This window comes from Myxine glutinosa, chromosome 3 (genome assembly GCF_964187855.1).
Source record: "Myxine glutinosa chromosome 3, kmMyxGlut1.1, whole genome shotgun sequence".
In the NCBI taxonomy this organism is placed as follows: Eukaryota; Metazoa; Chordata; class Myxini; order Myxiniformes; family Myxinidae; genus Myxine; species Myxine glutinosa.
Window position 1 is genome coordinate 53,119,216 of NC_136263.1, and position 27,500 is coordinate 53,146,715.

At 40.0% G+C, this 27,500-nt stretch overlaps 1 protein-coding gene and 1 non-coding gene across 3 annotated transcripts in view; both read right to left on the bottom strand.

Annotated features, from left to right (window-relative positions):
* LOC137423565 (sorting nexin-9) overlaps positions 1–27,500 on the bottom strand; it is a 95,033-nt gene that overhangs the window by 34,150 nt on the left and 33,383 nt on the right. For both annotated transcript variants that reach the window (XM_068110857.2, XM_078774039.1), the window contains exons 4-9: positions 20,734–20,799; positions 20,334–20,427; positions 19,866–20,061; positions 6,348–6,432; positions 3,830–3,955; positions 3,509–3,626 (exon numbers count right to left, since the gene is read on the bottom strand). In XM_068110857.2, coding sequence (XP_067966958.2) covers positions 3,509–3,626; positions 3,830–3,955; positions 6,348–6,432; positions 19,866–20,061; positions 20,334–20,427; positions 20,734–20,799 — 685 coding nt within the window. The remainder of the gene's footprint in view (positions 1–3,508; positions 3,627–3,829; positions 3,956–6,347; positions 6,433–19,865; positions 20,062–20,333; positions 20,428–20,733; positions 20,800–27,500) is intronic.
* TRNAM-CAU (transfer RNA methionine (anticodon CAU)) lies at positions 24,849–24,920 on the bottom strand. Its single transcript has one exon. It is a non-coding gene; the product is annotated as a tRNA-Met (tRNA).

Sequence of the window (27,500 nt, forward strand, 5' to 3'; positions counted from 1 at the left end):
TGGCAGCCGCCGTTCCTTTTCGGTCCTGCTCAAAACGTCCGTCCAGGCCCCAAGCTGCTGTGGCTGCAGTTTCGGTGGCTCAAGCTGCTGTTGATGCAGTTTCGGTGGCTCAAGCTGCTGTTGATGCAGTTTCGGTGGCTCGAGCTGCTCTCTTCAGGGATCCCTTACTCAACTCTCTTCTCGGTGATCTCTTTGCCGCAACTCTTGTCATGGACCTCCTTACGCAACTCCTGACCACTCTTGCGCACGCGCTTTTATAACGCCTCCGGCGATCAAGCCGCCGGCCTTCAGGACACGCCCATCGGTGTGCTCACCTCGGCCCTGGTTGGTCGCGCGACCCTCTGGCTCCGCCCTTGATGACGACGGGCGGGCACGCCTTTCTTCCCCAACCTTGCCTCGTGGCCAATGGTGGTTGAAGAAAACCGCCCAACATGCAGTTGGCCATTGAAATGAAATGAAAGGGGATCTACTCTTATTTCACTTGGTGCAATGGAGTATTTAAATTAATGGGAGACACAGCCTTACCCTAACACACATAATAAGGATATAAGCTACTGAACAAGGGTATTATCGTGTCCTTCAATGTATGCTTTATGGAATTAACTACCGGAACGCCCTTTGACCTTTATACAACAGACTGGAGGCAGGAAGGTGATATTTTACAACAATTTACTATACAATAAAAACACAATTAAAAAAACACAATCCTCATATCCGCAACAATATATATATATATATATATATATATATATATATATACATATATATATACATATATTTATATATATATATATATATATATATATATATATATATATATATATATATATATATATATATATATATATATATATATATATATATATATATCTTTCCCTCCCTCTCTTGCTCTCTCTCCTCCCCTCTTCCACCCTCACCCTCCTTCCCCCTCTCTCCTTACCAAAAGTTATCAAGACCTTCCTCAACTACTGCCCCAATCCATTGCTGCTATTTATCAAAAACAACAGGGAAATGGCCAGAAGTTTCAATGAATACACAGGCTTTGGTTTTGGGTCTGTATTTCTGTTTACTAAAAAAAAAAACCCAAAGAGGAGGCAATCTTTTTCTGTGACAGCTTACCTTTGGCATAAAACCCATTATTAACGCACAGGTTGTAAACCTGGTGCGTTATAGCGTTTGCCTGGGAATTTCGGGCGCTCAAAAGTGAAGCTAGTTACTGTTGCGGTAATCTGCAGACTGAACGGAAAAGATAATAGAATTGATATTGTCGTGTGATTCCCCAGGTGAACACCACAGAGATCACGAATAGCCAATAGCGAGCTTTAACTCTGAGGCGATGCCCAAATGCGAATTTTATATATGCGGAGGAAGAATGGGGAGCGGAAGATGAAGCGTACCTGTCGCGATCGTGGCAGTCCCAAAGCCTGTGCAAAGAAATAACTCAAACGGGAACACGGTTTAAAATGTACAGAAAATAACGAAAGGGGTTATTAAACGGAATGCCGGTAATACAAAATAAAACGCGTGATAATAAATAATGTTCCTAAATGGGATGTCCCCCACAAACAGTCTTGGAAACAGACGAAAGGGAAAGATAACTGAAAATAATTGTGTGGTGTGTAACTTAGCTCAGATCACTGGTGGGATCTCGTCAGTCTCCGACCGGCCCCGGAGGTCCGTGCGCGCGAACACGCCTTGGCGCAAAGACCGTGCGGGGAACCAGGCCTCAAGCGCGCAGGCCCGAGTGTTCATCCACGCGTCGTTTCTTCTGCCTGCCAAAACTGTAACTCTCCATCTGCGGCTCTTCCTCCTCACATCAGACGAACAGGGGAATGAGGATACGATGCCGGCCCACAACAGCTTCCGCCGGAACCGAGGTCCAGAACATCAAGACACGGGGGGAGAATCATCAGCACTCGACCGATTTTCACCAGAGTCCGATACCAAGGGGGCAAGATATTGGTCAGCGCATTCTTTTATTGGCCGTCTCGTGGCGTCATCTGTGCCTCTCCACCAATCAGCGCGTCGCTTCTTGCTCGCCCTTCTTTCACCAATCAGCGAGTCCCTTCTTACCCCGGCCTTCCTGTTGGTCAACTCCCGCCCAATTACTGCCCTTCTGGGCATGGATCTCGGCCTGCCTGAGTGATGTGTGTCTGCCAGGCGGGATTGTTGGCCCTAGTGCTTGATGCCTCGCTTCCGGTTGGTTTTTATTGTTAAGTGTGGTTTAATGGGCAATTCTAACTAGTGTCTATGGTGCGGTGCCATAAAGGACAAAGGAAATAAATCACTGAGGTTTGACGAACAGGGGAATTAACATAATCCCTATAACCAGCTAACTAACATGTCCCATTCCTCGTAATGGGGATGAAGATACACCTTCATCCGATATCCGAACTAAACAGGTCCTCTACTTACTCGTACCCGACTGCAAAGCCGCAATGAGCCGGCGAAGCCAAAGCCTCTTGCCACTATTTTACCCATCACTATGGCATCAGTAGGTTAGGTAGTTGGTAGTAGGTAGGTGTAGTAGGTACCGTACCTAGTTCAAAATGACACCATTTGCATTCTGGATGAGATTAATATTTATAAAATTTCCTTCTTGATTAATTCCGTGAATTCCATCTCAACTTCGGATATTTCCGGCCGTGAAAAACTATCCCCTACGGCCGCGAGATTTCTAAAAAATAATTCTTCGTCAATTTTAGAATATTTGACGCCGTTTTCAGCCTCCGAAATGTGGTAACAAGCTTTTTTGAAATATTTTTTCAATTGCTCGAATCTCATTGGTTCCGGTAATTGGTGACGATTTTCGTTGAAGATAACCAGGGCCCGTGTGGGCCCGGGGAACGAGGTTGGTCTTAAAGTATTTTAATTACAAATTAGAGGTGCATAAGATTGTGAATCAAACAAAGACGGATGAAACAAACTCCTATTGAACTTTTTCGCAATTTTTTATGCATACTTCCACATCCGGAAGATGGCGGCCTCCATTGAGTTATTTGGTTTTTGAAATATTTTTTCAAATGTTCGAATCTCATTGGTTCCGGTGTTTGGTGACGATTTTCATTGAAGATAACCAGGCCGTGCGGGCCGAGGTTGGTCTTAAAGTATTTTAATTACAAATTAGAGGTGCATAAGATTGTGAATCAAAAAAAGGCGGGTGAAACAAACTCCTATTGAACTTTTTTCAATTTGGTATGCATACTTCCGCATCCGCAAGATGGCGGCCTCCATTGAGCGATTTGGTGCGTCAAAGCTTCGAAATTCTCAAGGGATCCAGCAAAATCTAGCTTTTCAACATAATACGTACGCGTTCATTCACAACACTGGCTTTGCCGGCTATTACATGGTGGTGGTTCTTTTTCTTCACGAACAGTTGGAGCATGATACCTACACAAATCTACCTGGTCTAAAGTATCTCTACCCGACTGACATAACAATATATACTGGAGAATAAAACGGTTTTTTCTAAACATCCTGAAACAAAAGGCAGGTATAGCAGTCCCACCAGCGATTTGCTTCTCCGGAAGTGCTGGGATGAGAATGACAGCTCCATATTTTTCGAGCAACCTGTCGTGCAACCAATCAAAATGCTTAAAGCGGTGTCCCACCGGAACATTTGTGTCCTGAGGGGTGAAGAGGAAGTGGAGCAGAGGGATTGTTGAGTTTACCACACAAATCTTTTATTTCACAGACTTCAACTAAAGCTAATGAAAATGCTGTATCCATGTTAAAAGGAGCACAATTATGAATAAAGCCATAGGCTAGGGTAGGGACATGTAAAGCATCCATTAGAAAGGTTATGTCTGTCCCTCCCACATCTCAGTACCGAAGTTGTCAGTCGGTATTCAGTGAAGCTCTTGAGACCGTGATGTTTGCTGCCCTTCGTGGGAGCATCCACTGAACAGGTGATCTCCTCCAAGTCGTAGCTCCAGATGGGCCCAACATCACTCTCCTGCACACATCACTGTCTTATAATTGGAGCAACCTACCTCTCCCAATGCTCATCAATGCCAACCTATCGACTGCTCCTTGTTGGTGCACTACCAAGCCATCTATCTTTTCATCTCAACATCTATTTCACTTCATGGTAGGATATCGGGCTGGGAGGATATAAGTAGTGGGTTATCTCAGTGATCAGTAATAGGACCGTTATTATTTATCATTGACATCAATGATTTGGACAGTGGGGCTAAGAGTCTGCTTTCCAACTTTGCAGATGACACAAAGATTGATGGTAAGGTGGATAGCAGAAAGGGAGGTGATCTGATTCACAAAAGTCTAGATCTATACGATAAGAGAGGGTTTGGGTTTGTCTGTCTGTGTGTCGCCATTTTTCTCATATGGCTGAACAGATCTTCCTCAAACTTTGAGAGGTTGATTCATCAGTTTGAGAGGCCTGGGAGTGTTTTGGGGCAAAGAAATTGAAATTTTTGAAAAAAGAAAGTTACAATTTTTTGGATTTAAAAAAAATCGCTCTATGGTGCCTGAACCTTTGTATCTATGTGAAAGGTAATATTACATTATCCCCGATTAGTGTGTGTTGTTGGTTGTTATCTCCATTTGTGGGTTTCAGGAGGGGCAATAGTCCTCCCAGGACCCAAAGTATCCATCACCTCTTCGGTAAGGGATCACGGTTCATGGACCAAACTGTTCAATTTTTGCAGAGTTTTGGTCCACGTTCCCTTTTCAGGAGATTGTCTCCAGTTGTAAGTGTGTGTGTATGTGTGTGTTTGTGTGTATGTGTGTTTAATATTATGATATTAAAAATAAATTTTCCTTAGTGGTTGTAGGGTAGTGTTTCAGGCACCCACAAAAAATAGGGAAAAAAAACAAACTGATTTCTTCAAAATGCCAACAGGATTAGAACATCACTGAGCAACGCCGGGTACTCCAGCTGGTACTTTCATAAATTGTGCAAAAGATTGGCAGATGCAGTTTAACTCAAGGAAATGTAACGGTCTGGGGTTGGCTAAGAATAATGAAAATCATAGATCATGTGACACAGGAGAAGGGTCTGGCGGTGATAATAGATATGCAGCGGGTACGCAGGTGGCACAGTGTCAGGCAGCTATAGGTAAAGGTACGAGCGTTTTAGGTTGTACTAGCAAGTTGCCTGTGCCTGTATGGGATTCTAAACAGGGTTGGGAAGGTGGAGGCAAAAATGCAAATGGTATCTTCTGTCATCGAGCCGGCAAGCTGGGAGCTACAATTCACATTTATTGCCGCATCTGATACAATTTAAAAGCTATAATGGCAGCCAGGTGATCCATTTGAAACTGTTTGTTCAATATATGTAGCTGTATGATGCCCAGGGTCCGTAATAAAAACTTGTATTGGTGTCAAAGCCAGTGACCAATTGCAAATTAATAGTAGGATTTGTAGGGGGATAAATTATAAATCAAAGGAGGTAGTGTGACCACTGTACAGGAATTTAGTGAGACCTTATCTAGCATACTGTGCACAGTTTTGGCCACCACATCTAAGAAAGGATATAGCTGCCATATAGAGGGTTCAGCATAGAGTGAATAGATTGATTCCAGGCCTAAATAGACTATGCTATCAAGAGAGGCTAAAGTAGACAGGGCTTTATACGTTAGAAAGGAGATGATTGAGATGTTTAAAATAATGAAGAGTATTGACCTAATAAGTGCCTGCTGTTCTCATTCCCTCTTCTCCAGTGAATTAAAGTTCATAAATCGTATCTGAATTGATGTGGTGGAGATGTAGTGCTGGCTTGATGGACCTAGTGGCCTCGCCCTCCATGCAATTTTTACTGGCGAAAATCGAAGATTTTTCAAGTATATTGGTTGGTCTTGTGCGTTATTCTGTCTGTCTCTGTCTGTCTGTTTGCCTGTATGTTTGTCTGTCTGTCTGTCGGTTTGTATGTCAGTCGCCTACAGGTCACAATTTTCAACCAATCTTCACCACACTTCACCAAATGGTAGAGTTGGTCATATGCAAGAAGCCTATTGTTTTTGGGGTCAAAAGGTCAATGGGTCAACATCGACCAAATTTCTAAAATCCTCAATTTTTATCCGATTAACTTGAAATTCGAAGAGAACTTGCATATCAGCTAACTGAAATCAACCACCAACTATTTTTGAGGTCAACATCGGTCAAAAGGTCAACATAGGCCAAAAGGTCAACATAGGCCAGATTTCTAAAATCCTCAGTTTTCATCTGATTGACTTGAAATGTTAAGAGGATTTGCATACCAGGTCACTGAATTCAACCACCAATTATTTTTGAGGTCATCATAGGCCAACAACTTATTTTAGGGATTTCGCAAGCATCGTGCTATGCATGACATACGAGTATTTCTTGTCTTGTGTATCCTTATGTACCTTTATTATGACAAACTCCTGGCTGCTTGAGGTGCACTTTCCCATTAGGTAAGTTTCCACTCCGTGTTTTCCATAACAGGACAACCTGTGGAATAACATGGTCATTCTTTTACAACGACAATGGAACTATGTTTTAGTGCATTTATCAAGAAAAATAAGTTTAGATCCTACACAAATCAAAATAATTACTCAACAAGAAGAAAGAGACCTAAAATGTCATAGGCCCATGGTTTTAGTCATTTTGCTGTACGGAGTTAAAGGCCATCAGTCAGCCATCTTTGGTCGGATTACAAAACAAAAATCTTCTGCATATGTACACTCTAGTATTGTCTTTTGCCAGGTTTGAACAACATCGGACCATAGTAGATGATAAATGTTGTTCCTGGGACAGCCCCAAATCTCCATTCACTTACATGTAAATTTTCCTCTCACCAGCACTTTTCTTCATTTCCCCTTAACACCTCTATTCCTTCCCCCCTTGGTCTTATGGTACTCTTACTATCAATGATCATTGTTGTTTAGTAGACCACTCAAACAATGATCCTACAAATATTTGTTTATGCGTAGGAAATAATTTAATTCTCCGACAACTCTCTTCACCATCTAATATATTAACAAAGTATATGTTTGAGTTTGGTTCTTTATCAAGATATTTTAACTGAGCTAAAATAAAATGATAAACCTCCCTCAATGTCCTTGTCTGAGCACCTCCTGTGCCACACACTTTTTGGTAGGCTCTGCCCACTTTTTGTTAAGCTCCGTCCACTTTTTGGTAAGCCCCGCCCACTTTTTGTTAAGCCACGCCCACTTTTTACAAAGCCCCCCACTTTTACTAAGCCCCGCCCACTTTTGCTAAGCCTCACCCACTTTATAAACTCTTCAGCATTGTATCATTTCCAGGTAATACATTACATCATTTTCAGGGAATTTCCATCACATCATTTCCAGTTAAGACACGCCCAGGTTTGCCCAGGGAATTTCCACAGGAAATGACACACCCAGCCCTTCTTATAAAAGGCACCGACCACACAGGCTTTTTCAAACACGCTTTCTGCCTCACTTGAGAATGGACTACCATGCCGAAATGGAATGGGATAACTTTGCTATTCCTTGGAGTCCTACTACCTGTGTAGAACTCAACCTTCAGATTGATGAACTGGACTCGAACCTCTTATCAATGGAGGTAAGTTTGTTTGTTTATTTATTTATTTATTTATTTATTTATTTAATTGTTTTACTTTTTTTTTTTTTTTTTTTTTTAGATGAGACTCGTGTAAGAGTTAACAAAGTTTATTTTAATATTCATAGAGCTTGATTTATTCAAATAAAAATATTGTATTAAATTAATACATTGTTATTTTCTTTCACAGGAAATTGTATCTGAGATACGAAATGAAAATTCTGCTTTTAACACAACTTAGGATGAAGTTATTTTTTTGTTTGAAGACATTTTGAACAACCAAGACCCCCAGAACGAGTTCTACCTTGATGACCCAGCCAAAGAGTTATACCTTGGAGATCCACAAAATCCTGAAAAAGAGTTTTACCATGATGATACTTGTTGTGAGTTATCAAAACAAAACCCACTGAACAAGTTCTACCTTGATGAGCCAGAATACAAGTCATACATTGGAGACCCACAAATTTCTGAAAATTGGGAAAGGGGAGTTCTCCCTGATGGTCCGCAGTTATACTATGTGAGACACATCATAGAAACCCAAAAAAATTGGGAAACGGGAATTCTCCCTGATGGTCCGCAGTTATACTATGTGAGACAGACACATCACAGAAACCCTAAAAAATTGGGAAACGGGAATTCTCCCTGATGGTCCGCAGTTATACTATGTGAGACACATCACAGAAACCCTAAAAAATTGGGCAAGGAGAGTTCTCTCTGATGGTCCGCAGTTATACTATGTGAGACACATCAGAGAAACCCTAAAAAATTGGGAAACGGGAATTCTCCCTGATGGTCCGCAGTTATACTATGTGAGACACATCACAGAAACCCTAAAAAATTGGGCAAGGAGAGTTCTCCCTGATGGTCTGCAGTTATACTATGTGAGACACATCATAGAAACCCTAAAAAATTGGGAAAGGGAAGTTTTCCCTGATGGTCCGCAGTTATACTATGTGAGACTTATCACGGAAACCCCCAATATTTCTGAAAATTGTGGTTCTACCTTGGAGACTTGGAAAGATGGTTATATTTTTGGAGACTCGGAATGGGGGTTTTGTTTTGATGACTCGGAATGTGATACCTATCTTGGAGGCTCAACAGGAATGTGGTTATACCTTGGGAACTTGGAAAGTTGGTTTTATTTTGGAGACTCTACCTGTGGGGTCCATCTTGGAGACTCTTTGCATTCTAAAGCAATGAACAATGTTCTTTGTTTAATGACGCTTGATTTAAGCAATATCAAGAAAGTTCGAGGAAGAAAATGCTGGAAAATTCTTTCTTCCCATTTCTACTTCTTCAAACCTGAAAGCCTTAAAAGACAGAATTGGAAGAAGAGGAAAAAAGATAAATGAAATACGTATTTTAAAAAGAAGGAAAAAAAAAAGATTATGTTAGGGTTAGGGTGGCATTTTGAATGTGAGGGTGAGGGATGGGGTTGGGTTAGGGATGGGGTTGGGTTAGGGTGGGATTTTGAATGTGAGGGTTAGGGTTGGGGTTGGGTTAGGGATGGGGTTGGGTTAGGGTTGGGATTTTGAATGTGAGGGTTAGGGATGGGTTGGGTTAGGGATGGGGTTGGGTTCGGGATGGGGTTGGGTTAGGGATGGGGGTGGGTTGGGGATGGGGTTGGGATGGGGTTGGGTTAGGGATGGGGTTGGGTTAGGGATGGGGTTGGGTTGGAGTTGGGTTAGGGATGGGGTTGGGTTAGGGATGGGGTTGGGTTAGGAATGGGGTTGGGTTAGGGATGGGGTTGGGTTAGGGATGGGGTTGGGTTAGGGATGGGGTTGGGTTATGGATGGGGTTGGGTTAGGGATGGGGTTGGGTTAGGGGTGGGGTTGGGTTAGGGATGGGGTTGGGTTAGGGATGGGGTTGGGTTAGGGTTTGTATATTATTATGACTCACTCACACATACACACACACACACAAAAGTTAAGCCCCAACTGAAAAGTTGAGGGATTCTGTGTTTGGGGTTCACAGATCTCAAGAACGTATCCCCATTGTACACACACACAAAAGTTAAGCCCCAACTGAAAAGTTGAGGGATTCTGTGTTTGGGGTTCACAGATCTCAAGAACGTATCCCCATTGTACACACACACAAAAGTTAAGCCCCAACTGAAAAGTTGAGGGATTCTGTGTTTGGGGTTCACAGATCTCAAGAACGTATCCCCATTACATTTTATTTATTTATTTATTATTTCAAGGGTATTATCTGCTTACTTGTGTTTTTTGTAATTCCTGCGAGTAAAATGAACCCAAGATTTCTTCTCCATTTAAGTCATATAATTTGTAGGTCCAAGGGACTGTATCCATTACATCAATGATTTTAAATAATTCACGAGTCCATTTTTAGCCGCGTCGCAGACGCTGGTCATAGAGTGCCCTCTGCTGTTGTTGTTGTTCTTCTTCTTGTTCTTCTTCTTCTTGTTGCAGAGAAGACAAAACCTCAAAGCTCCACCCATTCTGGGAACCATAGCTCCACCCATTCTGGGAGAGCCTTCATATAAACAAATATCCACCATTTTATTAACTCGCATAGCTTTGAGGCCTGTTTTGTAGGCCCGTGGTGTCTTCCTCTCTCACACAGTTTTATTTCAAATCAAATTCGATATATCATTTCATTTTTCACAGTCGCTAACATATTTTTAGACTCGGTTGAAAAAAAACGGGAAGAAAATCCGACGAAAGTTGCCCTTTATAGAACGAAATGAATTCTCAAAGGCCTGTAACTTCAAGTCCATTGAGATATATATATTTTTAATCGCGGCATGGTCAGTCATACACCGCCCGAAATAAGAGACGGGAAAATGCCGAGATATATATATTTTGTTTAAATCGCGGCATGGTCAGTCATACACCGCCCGAAATAACAGACGGGAAAATGCCGAGATATATAAAAAATTCGTCCATTTGATGACAATCGTAACGATGAAATATTTAATTTATACGTCGTCACAATAATGTGGAGAGAGGAGCATAGCTTCGTTCACGTGTCGCCACACACGGGAAATTGACGAGATATATTTTTTTTTAAACGCGGCATGGTCAGTCATACACCGCCTGAAATAACAGACGGGAAAATGCCGAGATACATTAAAAATTCGTCGCCACACACGGGAAATTGCCGAGATATATTTTCACTTTGCACAAAAATAACATCAAGTAATCGAATCAATAGGAATGTCCTGTGCCTATAACATCGACGTTATAGGCACCGCTGCATCTAGGCATTGTGTAACATCGACGCGGCTTTTGTTTTAATTAAAACTTTTTGTACTTGTTGTGTATAACCTTTCTCAAAATGACTTTTCCATTTGTATATTCTTACAAAATAACCAACTTTAAACTTGGGCTTTCTCAAATTAATCTCCTTTTCATATTCTAATTTTGTAAATGTTTCCGATGGTTTTGATTTTGTTGATGAATGAACTGTATTATTGTAATTATCTACAATATCCTGAATTAAATACACCCATTTTTGAGAACCGAGTTGTGTGAATTTTTTATATAGTCTCTCTTTCAAAGTACGATTAAAACGCTCAATAACAACTGCTTTTCCTTCATTAAAGGTGCTGTATAATTTAATACCCTCCCCCTTTATAAATTTCATAAATATTTTGTTATAAAACTCTGTTCCCTCGTCAGTCCATAACTTCTTTGGTTTCCTTTTATCCCTAACAAATATAAGCTTAAAGGCTAACATTAAAGTATCACCTCTCTTGTTTTTCAAAAGAACAACCCAGGCAAATCTACTCCTCAAATCAATAACGGTTAAAGCATACCTGTATCCCTTATCATTATTTAGTTCGATTAAATCAGCGGACCATATGTGGTCAGTGTATTTAGAATAAACTTTCCTTCTTTTAAACTTTGTGATTATAGGTTTATGTAATTCATTAGCCAAAAGCTCCTCAGTCTTGATAACATCATTGGAGTTTAATAGTTTTTTGGGGAATAACCAAGACCAAGTTTCAATTTAACACTTATCATTTTTTTCACAATAAACCTATCAACTTTCTCTCTCAATGTAGGATTTTGTATCAAGGACAAATTATACAACATTTCTCTGTCTGCTTCATGTTTTTCATCCAATGTAGTGGTATTACCATAAGCAATATCATGCTTCATACACACTTCATCAACCCTATTTATAGGTTTAGACCAAGGTTTAGGATTGTCAGCCTCATCTAATCTTTTATCCAGGTTTGTTCCAGGACCACAGAAAGAATACCCTGGAAGGTGTAATTCCCCCGAAATTCCAGTTGTTGTAAATTTACTTCCTGACAGAAACTTTTGTATGTCTCCTCCACTTTTAGGAGAGATGAATTGGCACTTTTTAGAGCCACACACTTGACATATTCCTTTTTGATAAACTCTATTATTTTTAGCTTTAACATAAGAGATATTTTTAGATTTAGTTTTCTTTTTACATTTGAGACAATAACTCATATTTATTTATCCGAAAAAGTCCGACAGAGTATCAAAACCTTTTTGGTTTTCAACAAATACATTTCTATCTTAATTTTTAAAACATAAAGAATCCTTAGGAATGCCTTCACTCTCTCCTCCATTTATTTACAAATAAAAACCAACTAAAGTCAATAACACCAACATCATCAACTATATGACCTTTGTCTTCTTCATGTAAATCTCCTCGCTGAACTCATCTCAACAATTTTTAAAATCATTATCTTAGTAAGAGTCGTTAATTCTTTATTTTCCTCTTCGGTGCGTTGAGATTGATTTATTTGCTGTAATACACTCAATCTTTTACGAATCTCACTGATTTGCATCTTTTTATATTTTTCCTCCCTCTCTCTTTGCTCCCTTTCCTCCCTCTCCTCCTTCTCCTTTTTCTCCCTCTCCTCCTTCTCCTTTTTCTCCCTCTCCTCCTTCTCCTTTTTCTCCCTCTCCTCCTTCTCCTTTTTCTCCCTCTCTTCCTTCTCTCTTTTCTCCCTTTCCTCCCTCTCCTTTTTCTCCCTCTCCTCCTTCTCCCTTTTCTCCCTTTCCTCCTCCTTTTTCTCCCTTTCCTCCTTCTCCTTTTTCTCCCTTTCCTCCTTCTCCTTTTTCTCTCTTTCCTCCTTCTCTTCTTCAACTCCTTCCTCATCCCTTGCTACCCTTGAGTTTGAGCCCCAAAGAATATTATACATATACTCATCTGGATTTTGAGATATTCTTGTATCTATAATTATTTTTCTCATAATAGGATACCAATAAGATTTGTTGATGATTTCTAAAAGAGTTTTATATTTCATAACTTTGAGAAGTTCATTTTTATTTAATATTTTAAACAAGTCTCTATTTGTGGGTTTAGCAATATCAGTATAAGGCCAGTTTTTTATGACAAAATTCCGATGTATATGCTCCAAATCATAAGGTATGTAATACCGAGCACCCTTTTCTTGTAGGTATCCTTGAATACAAAAATTATAATTCTCTTGTAGTCTTCTTCCTGCCATTTATGTATCAGAAATATATGTGAGATTAATTTTATGACAGGTAATACCACCCCATCTTCCCACTACCAAATCGGTTTGTATTCCTCGGCTTTCTATCCTTATCTCATTACCTTCCTTCTTTGTCATGCTAACCATCGCTATACTATCATATATTTTTCTTTTCTTAAAATCATGTATTTGTTGTTTACTAATTGTACTTCCACATAAATCCGTATCCTCGCCAAGCAGATAATATTCTTCTTTACGAGACTGATTCAAATCACGTAGGTCTTATAAGTTTATTGAAAAATACCAATTATACCCTAAATCTGGCATATCATACCCCCATTTATTAATTCGCATATTAACTATATGTCCTTCTTTATAAAATTCAATTGTAAGCAGGTAGTTAAATTCAATGAGGAAAGGTGTATGGTCAGTATAACCAGGTGTTGTGGTTGTAAATTTTACTTGTTTAACAAAACGTGCTGTTTTCTTTAAAAATAAAAATTGTGATAAATCACTGAATCTAATTAAGTCATTCGCATCTGTAGGGTTTGGATAATTGATTAATTTATAAGTATTCTTCATATTAATATTTTTACTTATACTATATTTTTGTCATTCAAACACTTATACTATGTTCATATTAATATAGCCTGTGCCTTTGTATAATAATTTGATAAATCAATATCCTGAGAGGATTCTCCAAAGATAGAACCATCTTTTCCAACATAAGTCATTTATATTAGATTTAAAATGATATCATAAAAATTTTCATTATTGTTGAGTTGAAATAATACATCTAAACATAATTGACCACAACATTTAGAATTAATTTCTTGAACTTGAAATGTTTGATAAACACCATTCTGTAAGAATTGTATTACTTCAACAGGTGGTGGCATACCATAACTATCAAAATAATATTTATCCTGACTATTATGAATACAAACCCAATGAGAACCATTCTGTGTGTCTAAATTCATAATAATATTCTTTGTATTCTTATTTATATGTATTAATTCATCTCTCATACAAATAACCACATTATCAATTTTTAGTGTTTTACAATACTTAGCTAGTTCTATATTTGACGTTGTATTCTTTCCAAATTGTTTAAACCATTTATCCATTTATTTATGAGAAAGATACAATCCATTACCCCGTTTAGTTAGTTTAACACCCGCTTGAGCGAGAGGAAAGCATATCTCCAACCAACAATCTAGCTTTATCAGGTAGACTTTCAAGTTTTTGAGCAAAATCTACAATTACACCACTTCCACTAATTTGTTTCTCCAACTCCTTGTTATGTCTTTCCAATTCTTTTTGAGCTTTTAGTTGTGCCTTCCTTTCGTTAGCAGTTTTTATCGCTGCTGAAATACCACCAGTCAATGCTCCCGTCGCACTTAAACCAGCAAATAAAGGAATTAGAAACGGGAGAAATCCTCCTCTTGACTCGTCTATTGAATATTTCTTTAACATAGGTTTTGTCATTTTAATTTTAAGTGAACCAGTATCATTTAGTGTTTTTACTTGTGTGTGTGTGTGAGTAAAACATCAATTCTTACAGCTCCTTTTCTTTGAATTGTATTAACATTAATAATACAAGGCTTTTGATTTTGAATACAAGATGTTAATTTATTAAGATTGATTTGATTAACATATACCCCTACCATTTATTTATGAGAAAAAACCGATGTGATATCAATCATAACACCATTATCTGTATGAATCTGTAATTCTGTTTCTTCCAAAAGCAAACAATATGTATTAACCTCTTCACTCTCCCCTTTTTCAATGTATAGAGAAGTGTCCACTCTATTAGACTTTATAGTTTCTTTTTGAGAACTCAGGTCAATTGTGTAGATTGTATAAAGTTTTTGAAACGCAACCATATCCAAAATAGGGTTATTATTACCATTACTTTCACACACCTTTTGGTAAGACTTGTAGGCTTCCGCATAATCATTTTTTTCCCAATCAATTTCCAATCTATCTCGCGGATAAAATGTTCCATCAAGAGAAACCCAAAGTTGTTTCACCTTAGCATTATCACACAGTGCATTATTCTTATTAGTACCGTCCTCTCCAACTGGTTTTTAAAAAATGAGCCAGAGGTATCGTGGCTTTCCTTGAAGAACACCTAAATTCCAAGTGTAGGTAGTGTGTTCCAGTTTAACGTGTTGACATCTTCTTTTGAGGTATGATACATTTAGCAGGGTCTTTGAGTTAAGTCTTTTATTTAACATCTCTTCCGTTTTAAGATTAGGAGTATATTCAGTGATATACCAACACAAATCATTAATAACAAATTTATTATTGTCGCCAAAAGCATTTTCAGCCCCAAAAAGCAACCTATTTACATTATCATTCCTTTGTAGTTGAAATCTAATTTTAAGACCATACAAAACTTTATCATAATCACAAAATCCAAATATACCTTTCAGAGGTACCACTACGGTAAAACTATTCTCTACTTTTGTTTCATCATTATACATTGACTTCCTTTGACTATAACCAGGTTCAGCATTTGTTCCCGTTGACATATCAGGAATAAAACCTTCAACAGCTCCCTTACCCATTCTATCACTAAATGAATATAGTGTAAATTTCATCATTTCAGATGTAGCAGAGACATAATCAACCGCTTCAACCTCTTGTGTTCCAATATACAGGCGAACACTATCAAACATTTTCCAGAAGAAATCATTTACAAGTGTAGCATTAGTGTTATTCGCAGCCTTAGTGAATTTAAATTTATACAGCAAGAAACTATCAGCGAGATTCAAGTAAGTTTGTTGATTATTTATTTCAAAACTTTTTGTTCCATTTGAATTCCAGTCTGTTCCTGTTATAGCATTTACCTTAAAATAGTCTTCCTTTTTCGTGGAGTTTGAAATGATAATTGTATCATCCAAATCATAGATACTATCAATCGCTTCCATACTTGTATTTATATAGCATTAAAATCGTTGAAACCCTGACCCAAGTATTTTCATGATTTTTTGTCGTTCTTGTGAAGACAGTTGAGTTTTGCCTTTTTTTATTTCTTTGATTGCTTGTAATTTATGAGACTCCTTTTGAGCATCTTTTATACTCTTTATAGCACCCGCTACATTTCCCACGGCAGAAGCAGTTGAACCAATCAGGTCTTTATGTTTAAGAATGGTTGAACCAATACCCATAAGAGTATCAATTATCCCATCTCCTTTATTTCTAAATTGATGTCCCACACCCCGTTGTCTCTTTGGTTTATAGTATCCTCTACCAAGAAACATACCTTCACCCTTATGGTATGGTAAAAGGAACATCCCATCCCCAGTAATTATTTTATATTTTCCCGACTCGTGTTTTCTCACAATAACCATTATTTATTTATCAAAAAAAACTTCATGAAGGTGAATTCTGATTGATATAATTTCTTCATTAAAGGAGATCATACAATTATCTTGATCGGTTATCCTAAAATTTACTCTGTATATGGTTTTTCCTGACACAGGTAAATAGACAAGATTTTTTGGTTCCATATTGAATTTATAACCAATCGGTGTTGAGTATGCGCTGAATGAAAATATTGTATTTGTTCTTATTCCATCGTTATAAGCACCATCAATCAAATCACAATGAATTAATACTGAATTTATACCGGAGGATATTTGAATGACATTATCACTGTAAAACGTCCCGTTAGTTTCAATCTTTTTTGAAGAGAAACCCAATAGCTCTCTAAACGATTTTTCAATCGTGAAATCAACTTTATAATAATTTTTAAGTTTAATAGTTTATTTTGAAGTGTGTTTTTGAATATCTATTACAATATTTTTTGGTTCATCATCTTGTTCTTTCATAAGGCGAGAGACTTCAGAAGATATTTGAGAAATCTCATAAGCTCCGGGTGAAACGGTTATAGTTTTATATCCACTTCCTGGATTATAACTAAACTTCCTGTTTTTCTCTGTGATATTAAACAAGGTATTATAAGTTTCCATCGACAATAAAGATGCCTCGTATTCTTTTGTGGGGTCAAGTTGTAGTGGGTAAGGGAATGAAGCTGTGTAATCACTCGTTGTGAAATTAAAACTAAGAATTGTGCTTCTCATCTTATTTAATATCTAATAAAATATCTTTGTATTGACATTTATTAATTATTTTCATATTCATCAACTGATCTAAAATGGCGGATGCTTCATTAAAACAATTGTTGTTTCCAGCCTTCTTACTACCTAACAACAATAATAACCTATTAACTAATTGTGATGGGTCATTTGGAAGAAAACTAACACCCGAACCAAGCTTACTTAAAGCATCAATAATATGTTTCTCCTTCTCATTCTTCTTACTTTTACCAGCAACAGAAACTCCATAATCAAGTGCGTTTAGCAACTCAATATACTCTTTATCTTCCTCTCTTTCCATATCAAGCGGTTCATCAAAATAAGGTGAATTAGCATGTCCATCTTTTGTTAGAAGAAACATTAATCTTGGGGTTAATTCAACATTTGGTTGGTCAGAACTTAAGAACACCAATTTATCATTAAATATCAATAACTTTTCTTTCACAAGATGGAACTGTGCTGGTTCTTCTGTTGGAATGAGACCTGCTCTGGTTTTTGAACCCTTCAAATATTCATTGTTTTGAAGAGCTTCTACAATATAATTGGAAAGTTTATTTACCTTCTCAAGATGCCGAAATAATCCTTCATCATCATATTCTAATTCTCCAAGTTCTTGCTCTGTCATTTGACTAAAATCTTTGAGCATTTGAAGTTTTTTCGGAGTAAATTCTACCGTGGGAACTGTAGGTGAAATCGTTTGTTGAGTTTTTAAAAGTGGTTTAAAAAATTTATCTTGTTTTCTTTCAAAGGCTTCTTCACCAGTTAGTTTCTGTCTCCGTTTCTTCTTTATCTCTTCCTGTTGCTTTACAACTTTTGAAACCAACTCTTGATGTTCTTTAAACTTTCTCGCTCTTTCTTTGACATTCATTTTCTGTATTTATTTATTGAAAAATATCAGTTCGTATCTCATCTTGTTTCACAACAATATATTTATATTTTCCAATCGTGTGTTTCATATAATTTTCAAATTCTTTTTTACTACATAACGTAGAGCAATTATCTCTCCAAAAATTATTTACATCTATTGAATTTAATTTAAATAAAATAAAAGTATTAGCATTGTTTCTTATTGAGCACCGAGGGAGTTGAAAATATGACTGACTAAGATAAATACAATTACAAGAAGAATGTCTCCCTCTTGTATAGTAGCTATCCATTACTGTTTGGTTTCTCTCATTAACACAATCATCAAAGATGACGAGGTTCTTTTTTTATTTATCTAAATCTTGAGGTGAAGGTATATCATCCGTATTATCACTGAGAATACAAGTTATGGGTTTGGGTTTAGGTTTCTGTGTATCACAAAATAGTTGTATTATATCCTCAATGTTATAATCATTTAGTTTGTTTTGAAGTTTAAATAAACCGATAATATCTTCCTTTTTAAGACCCACATTAAAACCTTGTGATAGTAGTTGATACTCGGGTTGAAAACTTGACTTTGTGAAAATTATTAAATTATCATAATCTAAAAAGTTGGGGGTAAGGAGCATCTTTAAAAGCAAACAGGTTTTTCCACATCCGCTTGAACCAACTATTAGACATCTCAATGAATTTGGAATGTTTTTATGGTTATTAAATTTTATCTTATTTTCCCAAACGGGTAAATATGAATAAGTATATAAGTGATAAGTTAAAAAGGGGGTTAGGGATTTTAACGTGCTACCGCCGCCTTTTTTTACTATTATATAAATGATAGAACCAAGTATCAACCAGACTAAAGAGTGGAGGTGTAATCAACCTTGGTATATAAATGGAAAACATAATGAATGTGAAAAATATCAAATAAGACTTATTGAAAAGGCAACTGGTAAAAAAGTTCACAAAACAAATAAGAGAATTAATTTAAATACCGGTGAGTTGGGTAAAAAAGATGGAAATATTTTTGAGTGGACAGAAAACTTTGATGGTTGTCAGGAAAATATATACTTTAATTTTAAAATGGTGTGTGGCACAGGAGGCGCTCAGACAAGAACATTAAGGGAGGTTTATCATTTTATTTTAGCTCAGTTAAAATATCTTGATAAAGAACCAAACTCAAACATATACTTTGTTAATATATTAGATGGTGAAGAGAGTTGTAGGAGAATTCAATTATTTCCTACGCATAAACAAATATTTGTCGGATCATTGTTTGAGTGGTCTACTAGATGATCTGCCAGATGATATGTATAAGGCTCAGTGTCAATAGTAGAAGAAGGATCATAGGTCCATAAGGTTAGAAGGATCATAGGTCCTCAAGGGGGGGTGAGAGGGAGCAAATATTCGTAGGATCATTGTTTGAGTGGTCTACTAAACAACAATGATCATTGATAGTAAGAGTACCTTAAGACCAAGGGGGGAAGGAATAGAGGTGTTAAGGGGAAATGAAGAAAAGTGCTGGTGAGAGGAAAATTTACATGTAAGTGAATGGATATTTGGGGCTGTCCCAGGAACAACATTTATCATCTACTGACCATGCATGTCCGAGAAATTGTTGGGGACATGATGAAGTAACAAAATGGCACCAGTCGGCCATTTGGATCTGATCAAGAAAAAGAATGACGTGCATATGTAAGCCATCATTCATTATGTGTGTGCCAAGTATGAGCAAAATCGGTCAATACAACTCCGAGCACACACGGATGGACAGACAGATGGAGGAGACCCAATCGATAAGCCCCTGTATCGAGCTAAATCCAATGGGGGCTAATAATATACTGTTCTACCCTCTTTATTTATATGACATGTTTTTCATCAACCAACTGTTAAATACAGACAAATAAGGAAGAAAGATGTAAAATCACCTGTTCAGAGTTTTCATCATTGAGGATGTGCTCCTCATGGTAACTGGAGCTGCCATTGACTGGGCCTCCATGATGGCATCATTTGGAGAAGGAAGATCAGCAGGTCCTTGCGGACCTGAAGGATCAGGACTTAAATCGTCCCACTCGTTGTTCCACTCATCTTGGGAATTGCTGAGTTCCATTGTCATGGCCATAGCTAGACAGACGACACAAATTCAGAGGCTTAGCAATGTCAGATAACAGAATGAGAAATGGAGTGAATTGAACACCTGACACATGTGCAAGTAACCAACTTTAAAAAATAATTCCATTAAAAAACAAACAAATAAAACCAATTTTGTGTTATATAATGGCCTAGTTCATCTTTTGTACTTATTGCAGAATGCAGGACAGTAGTGTGAACAATAATGAGATACAAGGGGCTACAAATGAGATTTTAACTTTGTCCTTCATTGAGTGCAGTTTTACCTGTAAACGGAAGAAGAAAAGGTTTCAAAACAGGCCTGTTTTGTGTCTTTCTTTTCCCCTGATATTGTTCTCCATCATCAATGATCGCAGTGCTCTAGGACAATAAAGGAAAGAAAACTTTTTTGTGCCTTTCGATCCTAGAACAATATGCTCACGAGATGGTAACTTGGTACATTGGGTACCAAGTTATCATCCCATGTAAAACTGCAATACCATCGCAACATTGTACTGCATTGGAATGCTTTCTGACGAAGTATTGCCATGTTACTGTAATATGTATGTCACAGCCTTGTGATGCATATGAAAGAAGAAGAAGAAAACTGTAATAAGTGATGCTGTGGGTAACTATGGTTATGGGCCCAGCAATGTACCATGCCCCATGATTAAAAAAGGTACCTACCTGTGCATAAATTCCTGTTGCCTGACTTTCACTGTTGCTGGCGGAAGGTGATGGATCGGTGATCAACTGTCAAACACCACAACAATGCTGACGTTCAATAGTCAATTACTGTGCCAACACATTTTTTAAAATAAAAATAAAATAAAAACATGCACAGGCGAATAAATTTGTACCGAAGCATGCTTGTCATAAACGATAAAACAGCAATGGTCATTTGGCCCATCACGTCCGTGCTGTATCACAATCAATGAGTTTTCACATGGTGAGGCATAAAATGCAACAGAAATGGAAAAAACACACCACAGCATCTATTTCAAATGGATGAAAGCAAACAGGTCAGCACCACTCACGGGTAAGAGCTGACATGAGTTTGGCAGCTGAAAATGTGAGTGAGTGTGTCGTACCAAGAAGAACTCGCAATCCAAACACATTATAATAATAATTCATTTATTTTGTATAGCGCTTTTCCAGAAGCCCAAAGGCGCTTTGACAGGGTGGAAAACATAATGCATAACAATACATGAAAACAACAATTGCAAAAAGACAAGAATCAATAGGGAAATATTTAAAGCAAAAGGAGGGAGAAGGAGAAGAGATAGTCAGGGGTTAAATGCTGTGGGTTGAATGTTGAATGCAGTGTTGAATAGGTGGGTCTTTAGTGATGTTTTGAATGTGGTGAGTGAGGAGGAGTCTCTGATGGTGTGAGGTAGTGAGTTCCAGAGGGTGGGAGCAGCGATGGAGAAGGCCCTGTCCCCCCAGGATCTGAATTTGGTCCGGATTGGGGGGGGGGGTCAGGAGGTTGGTACCAGCAGAGCAGAGGTTGCGGGTGGGAGTGTGTCTGGAGAGGAGGTCAGCCAGGTAGGATGGGGCCAGGTTATGGAGGGCTTTGTATGTCAAGACGAGGATTTTGTACTGGATTCTCTGGGGGATGGGGAGCCAGTGAAGCTTGTAAAGGACGGGGGTGATGTGGTCACGGGTCCGGGAATGGGTGAGTAGACGGGCAGCGGAGTTCTGAATGTATTGGAGTTTATTGGTGATTGTTGAGGGTGAACCATAGAGGAGGCTATTGCAGTAGTCCAGACGGGAGGTGATGAAGGCGTGGATGAGGGTTTCTGCAGCCGTGGAGGAGAGGGATGAGCGGAGACGGGCGATGTTTTTCAGGTGAAAGAAGGCTGACTTTGTGATCTGTTTAGTGTATTTGTCGAAGGAGGGGGTTTGGTCAAAGATGACGCCAAGATTCCGGATGTGAGGGGAGGTGGATACTGGGATACCGTCGATGTTGAGGGCAAAGTTATGGGTTGATTTTGTGAGCGTTTTTGGGCCAATGATGATTATTTCAGATTTATCACAGTTAAGCTTGAGGAAGTTGATTTGAAGCCAGGATTTTATTTCAGTGATGCAGTTTGTCAGGATAGAGTGGGTGTCGGTGGAGACGGACTTGGTGGAGATGAAAAGCTGGATGTCATCGGCGAAGCAGTGGAATTGGAGACCATGACGGTGGATTAAGTGACCGAGGGGGGACAGGTAAAGGATGAAAAGGATGGGGCCAAGAACTGAACCTTGGGGGACACCTTGGGGGAGGGGAGCAGTGGGGGATTTGCAGTTATTGATGGAGATGAACTGGCGTCTGTCAGAGAGGTATGATTTAATCCAAGAGAGGGCAGTGCCGGTAACGTTAAAGGTGGATTCAAGTCGGGTGAGGAGGATGGTGTGATCGGTGGTGTCAAAGGCAGCGCTGAGGTCGAGGAGGACGAGAATGTTGAGGTTGCCAGCGTCAGAGGAGAGGAGAAGGTCGTTGGTGATTTTGAGGAGAGCAGTTTCAGTACTGTGGTTGGAGCGGAATCCGGATTGGAATGTTTCATACAGGTTATTGGCAGGGAGGTGATGTTTGAGTTGAGTGGCTACAGCGCTTTCCAAAACTTTTGACAGAAAGGGTAGGTTGGAGATGGGTCTGAAGTTGTTTAGGGTGTCAGGGTTTAGACCAGGTTTTTTTAGAATGGGGGTAACAGCAGCAATTTTGAGGGATGGTGGGACGATGCCTGTAGACAGGGAGGAGTTTATTGTTGCAATGATAAGTGGAGAGAGAGCAGGGAGGGAGGCCTTGACAAAGCTGGAGGGGATGGGGTCCAGAGTGCAGGTGGCAGTTTTCATTCCTATGAGGAGTTCAGAGAGGTCAGTAGGGGAGATTGGGGAGAACCGAGACAGGGGATGGCAGGACAAGGGGGGGGGGGCAGGTGGTTGGAGGGGGAGCGGGTGCGGCGGTGGTCAAGCTGTTGTAGATGTTGTCAATTTTGCGTTGGAAGAAAGAGAGGAAGAAGATGCAGTTGTCTACTGTGAATGACTGGGTGGTGGTGTTCAGGGGGCGGAGGAGTTTGTTTATTGTCGAGAAGAGTGCTTTTGGGTTGAAGCCATTGCCACATTGAAGCCACATTGAAGCCATTCTTGGTACATTAAGATTGACAACACAAACTAACATAAACAACTTTAAAGTAATAAAGAAACGACAAAATCAAAGTTATGTTTGATAACAAAGGGGTATAAAAAGAAATATGGACAAAATATTACAACAGAAGATAGTGTGGAGTGAATTTATGTCCATAACTTTTTGAGATATCATGCTCTATATCATTTTTTTGCCCTATCTCTGAAACTCAAATAATTCTCAGATCCAGATCCTGTTCTGAATCTTCACCAAAATCTGATCATTTCGGCCTTGTCATATACCCAACCTTTCTGCCAAATTTTGTCTGAATCCATCCACAACTTTTTGAGATATCCTGCTCACAAACAGACTTACAAACAATAAATATGTCGTGCATAGCATTACACTTCCAACATCCCAAAAAGAAGTTTGTTTTTTCTTTTTTGTTTTTGTCATAAGTTGTTGACCTTTGGCCTATGTTGACATCAAAAAATTGGTGGTTGAATTCAGTGACCTGACATGAAAATCCTCTTCAAATTTCAAGTCAATTAGATAAAAATTGACAATTTTAGACGTTTCATCTGAGTTGACCTTTTGACCTTTAGACCTCAAAAATAACTGGTGGTTGAATTGAGTGACCTGATATGCAAGCCCTCTTCAAATTTCAAGTCAATTGCATGAAAATTGAGGATTTTAGAAATTTGGCCTATGTTGACCTTTTGGCCTATGTTGACCTCAAAAATACTTGGTGGTTGAATTTATTGACCTGATATGCAAATCCTCTTCAAATGTCAAGTCAATCGGATGAAAATTGATTTTAGAAATTGCACCTGGGTTGTCGACCTTTGGCCCATGTTGACCTAAAAAAAAAATTGGTCATTAAATTGGCAGAAGTGACATGCAAATTCTCTTCAAATTTCAAGTCAATCAGATGAAAATTGATTTTAGAAATTGCATCTAAGTTGTTGACCTTTGACCTATGTTGACCTTATGGCCTATGTTGACCTCAATAATAATTCGGATGAATTCAGTGGTTCATCTACAAATTTCCGCCAAATTTTTGGTGGTGGATGAATTTCCGCCAAATTGGTGGATGAATTCAGTGGCTTGACGTGAACATCATCTACAAATTTCCAGTCAATCAGATGAAAATTCATGATTTTAGAAATCGCGCCGAGGTTGTTGACCTTTGGCCTATGTTGACCTTTTGACCTCAAAATACATAGGCTTCTTACTTATGAGTTATGACTGACGAATTCCACCATTTTGAGTAGTTTCGTGAAGGTCAGTTTAAAATTATGACCGATTAGATGATTGACATACAGACAAACAGACAAATAGACATACAGACAGAATAACAAAGTCGACTGACCAATATTCTTGAAAAATCTTCGATGTTCGCAAGTGACAAAGACAGACAGGGGTGAAAGCAACCTCAATCCACCTTCAGTAGTGGAGGTAACAAGTTTCCTTACAAGGAACTTCAATGAGAGAGCCAATCAAAGCCTGCAACGATGGTTGTTTGGCTGTGTTCTCCTTTTTGGATTCTGAGCATCAAGTAAGGATGCAGGATGAACAACTCATTTCTGGGGTGTTTGGCATAACTTGCCAGGGATTCAAACCACCGACCACACAGACTATTAGCGGACAGTCTCGATTACATCACCAGGTCTGGGAGTTAAAAAAAAGCCTTTAGCAGAGGATGGTTTCGATCCATCGACCTCTGGGTTATGGGCCCAGCACGCTTCCGCTGCGCCACTCTGCTTTTACGAACATGCATTTTCCAATATCCCATAAATATCTTCTTCTTCTTCCTTACACATGATCTTAGTTCTCAGGCTTGGCGTGGCGCTGCCACACACACACACACGTGGACAAACAGACAAAGCTACACGACACAGACATGACTGTTACACGACAACAATACAGACACTCAGCTTGGGGAGAGTGCCATCATTTCCCGAGGTATCTGGAGTTTGGGTACCAGCGACGTCACAATAATGGCCAGCTTTTCTCACCACACTGAACAAGGCATAAGTGTGTGTGTATATATATATATATATATATATATATATATATATATATATATATATATATATACATATATTTTAGCGGTTGCCAAAGACGATAAGAAGAGGCCATTTCGTTGGGTACAAAAGGTAGTTTATTGTACAGAAATCCCCAGCAACTGCTCACGAACGGAAGTCGTAACGGCTTATATAAAACAAGCACCCTCTTCGGAGGGCGTGGCTCCAACAGCCGCGCGTGCGTCACGACGACACAACCAAACGCCCGTGTGCGTGGGTTAGAACAAACCCATCGTAATGGTAACCGTCACATGCGGATAAGTGAATAAGGTAACCGCGACATGTGCATAAGGTAACCACTACATGCGCCCCCCCAGAAGGCACGCCACGGGCGTGTACGTAGTTCGCGGGTGGAACAGAGCCGGGCCGCGGGTGGAACCGAGCCGGGCCGTGGGTGGAACAGAGCCGGGCCGCGGGTGGAACAGAGCCGGGCCATGGGTGCTGAGCAGCGGTAGCAGTTGTAGGTGCAGCAGTAGGAATTGCGGGAGTGGCGAGCAGCAGCATCAGCCTTGGGATCCGTCGTAGGAGCAGTAGTAGGAGTTGCGGGAGTGGTGGGCGGGGCGTAGCGGCGCCCACGAGGTGAGCAGCAGCATCAGCCTCGGGATCCGCCGTAGGAGCAGTAGTAGGAGTGGCGAGCAGCAGTACTCGGCCTGTGTGCACGGAGGCGACGAAGTAGCAGTACTCGGCCTGTGTGCGCGAAGGCGACGGGCAGCAGTACTCGGCCTGTGTGCGCGGAGGCGACGAGCAGCGGTGCTCGGCCTGTGTGTGCGAAGGCGACGGGCAGCAGTGCTCGGCCTGTGTGCGCGAAGGCGACGGGCAGCAGTGCTCGGCCTGTGTGCGCGAAGGCGACGAAGTAGCCGTGCCCGGCCTGTGAGCGCGGAGGCGATGAAGTAGCAGTACTCGGCCTGTGTGCGCGAAGGCGGCGAAGTAGCCGTGCCGCCAACGCCCCGTAACGGCGTCCTTCGGAGGGTCCCGGAGCTGGTTCGTCCCTCCAGTGTGGAAGAAATTGCGGTCGCAATCCTGCCGTGTTCATTCGGCCCCCGAATACGTTCGGGGGCAACGGGGTCACCAGTTTAGCGGTTGCCGAAGACGATAAGAAGAGGCCATTTCGTTGGGTACAAAAGGTAGTTTATTGTACATAAATCCCCAGCAACTGCTCACGAACGGAAGTCGTAACGGCTTATATACACAAAGAATTAAGTTAAGCACCCCCCCCCCCCCGTTTTTTTACAACCTCGCACATTACAAGTTTGTTGTCGTCAAAACAGTGTAATATACCCATGATATTGCTATATTTTCTGGAGAAGTGATATTATGGTCACATAAAAACATAACAATCATGCCGTTTTCAATATTTTATTCTGAATAATTTAAGGTGAAATTTTTTGGGAATTTTAGGCATATTTTCACCTCAATTTAAGTATGGAGCTATAGGTCCATCACGGACAGTGTGGATGACGTTTATGTTTTCTAACGTACAGTCATTGTTCTGAGAAGACCTCTAGCGATCTTTGCGTCAATAACGTGTGTAGGACCCACGTGATCGGATCACTGACTCAACCCTACGTCTCATAGACCCTGTAAGCCGTCGTATGCGTTGCTGTGGCAGGTTGTTCCATTCCCGATGTAATGCACGTTCCAATTCATCCAGATTGGCTATTGGAGGGACCATCTTCGCAATTTGTCGTCCCAACATGTCCCAAACGTGCTCGAGGGGGTTCAGGTCAGGACTGTACGCAGGCCAGGGGATGGTTGTCACAGCACCTTGCTCCAGCAAGGCTCGGACGCGTCTCGCACGGTGAGGCCTGGCGTTGTCATCCATGAAGATGGGTCTGCTGGCGAGGGTGTGGTCATCGAAGTGCGGGATTACGGTGGTATTCAGGATTTCCTCGGCATATCGCTCTCCGTTGAGGTTACCTCGCACAGTTATCAGGTCCAACTTACAGTCATGGGAGAAGCATCCCCAGACCATAATCGAGCCACCACCAAAGGGTACCGTTGGTTGAATGTTTTTAGGTGCATACGCGGTGTTTTTGTGGCGCCACACCCGAACACGCCCATCTGTCACGTACAGCAAGAACCGGCTTTCATCCGACCAATGAACCCGCCTCCAAGACCGGATGTTCCATCCACGTCGCGCTAGGCACCATGCCAAACGCTCCCTCTGATGTCGTTCGAGTAGCCTTGGACGCTTGATCACTCGTCTTGACCTTAAACCGGCCGATTTCAGGCGGTTCCTCACGGTACGGTGACATAGC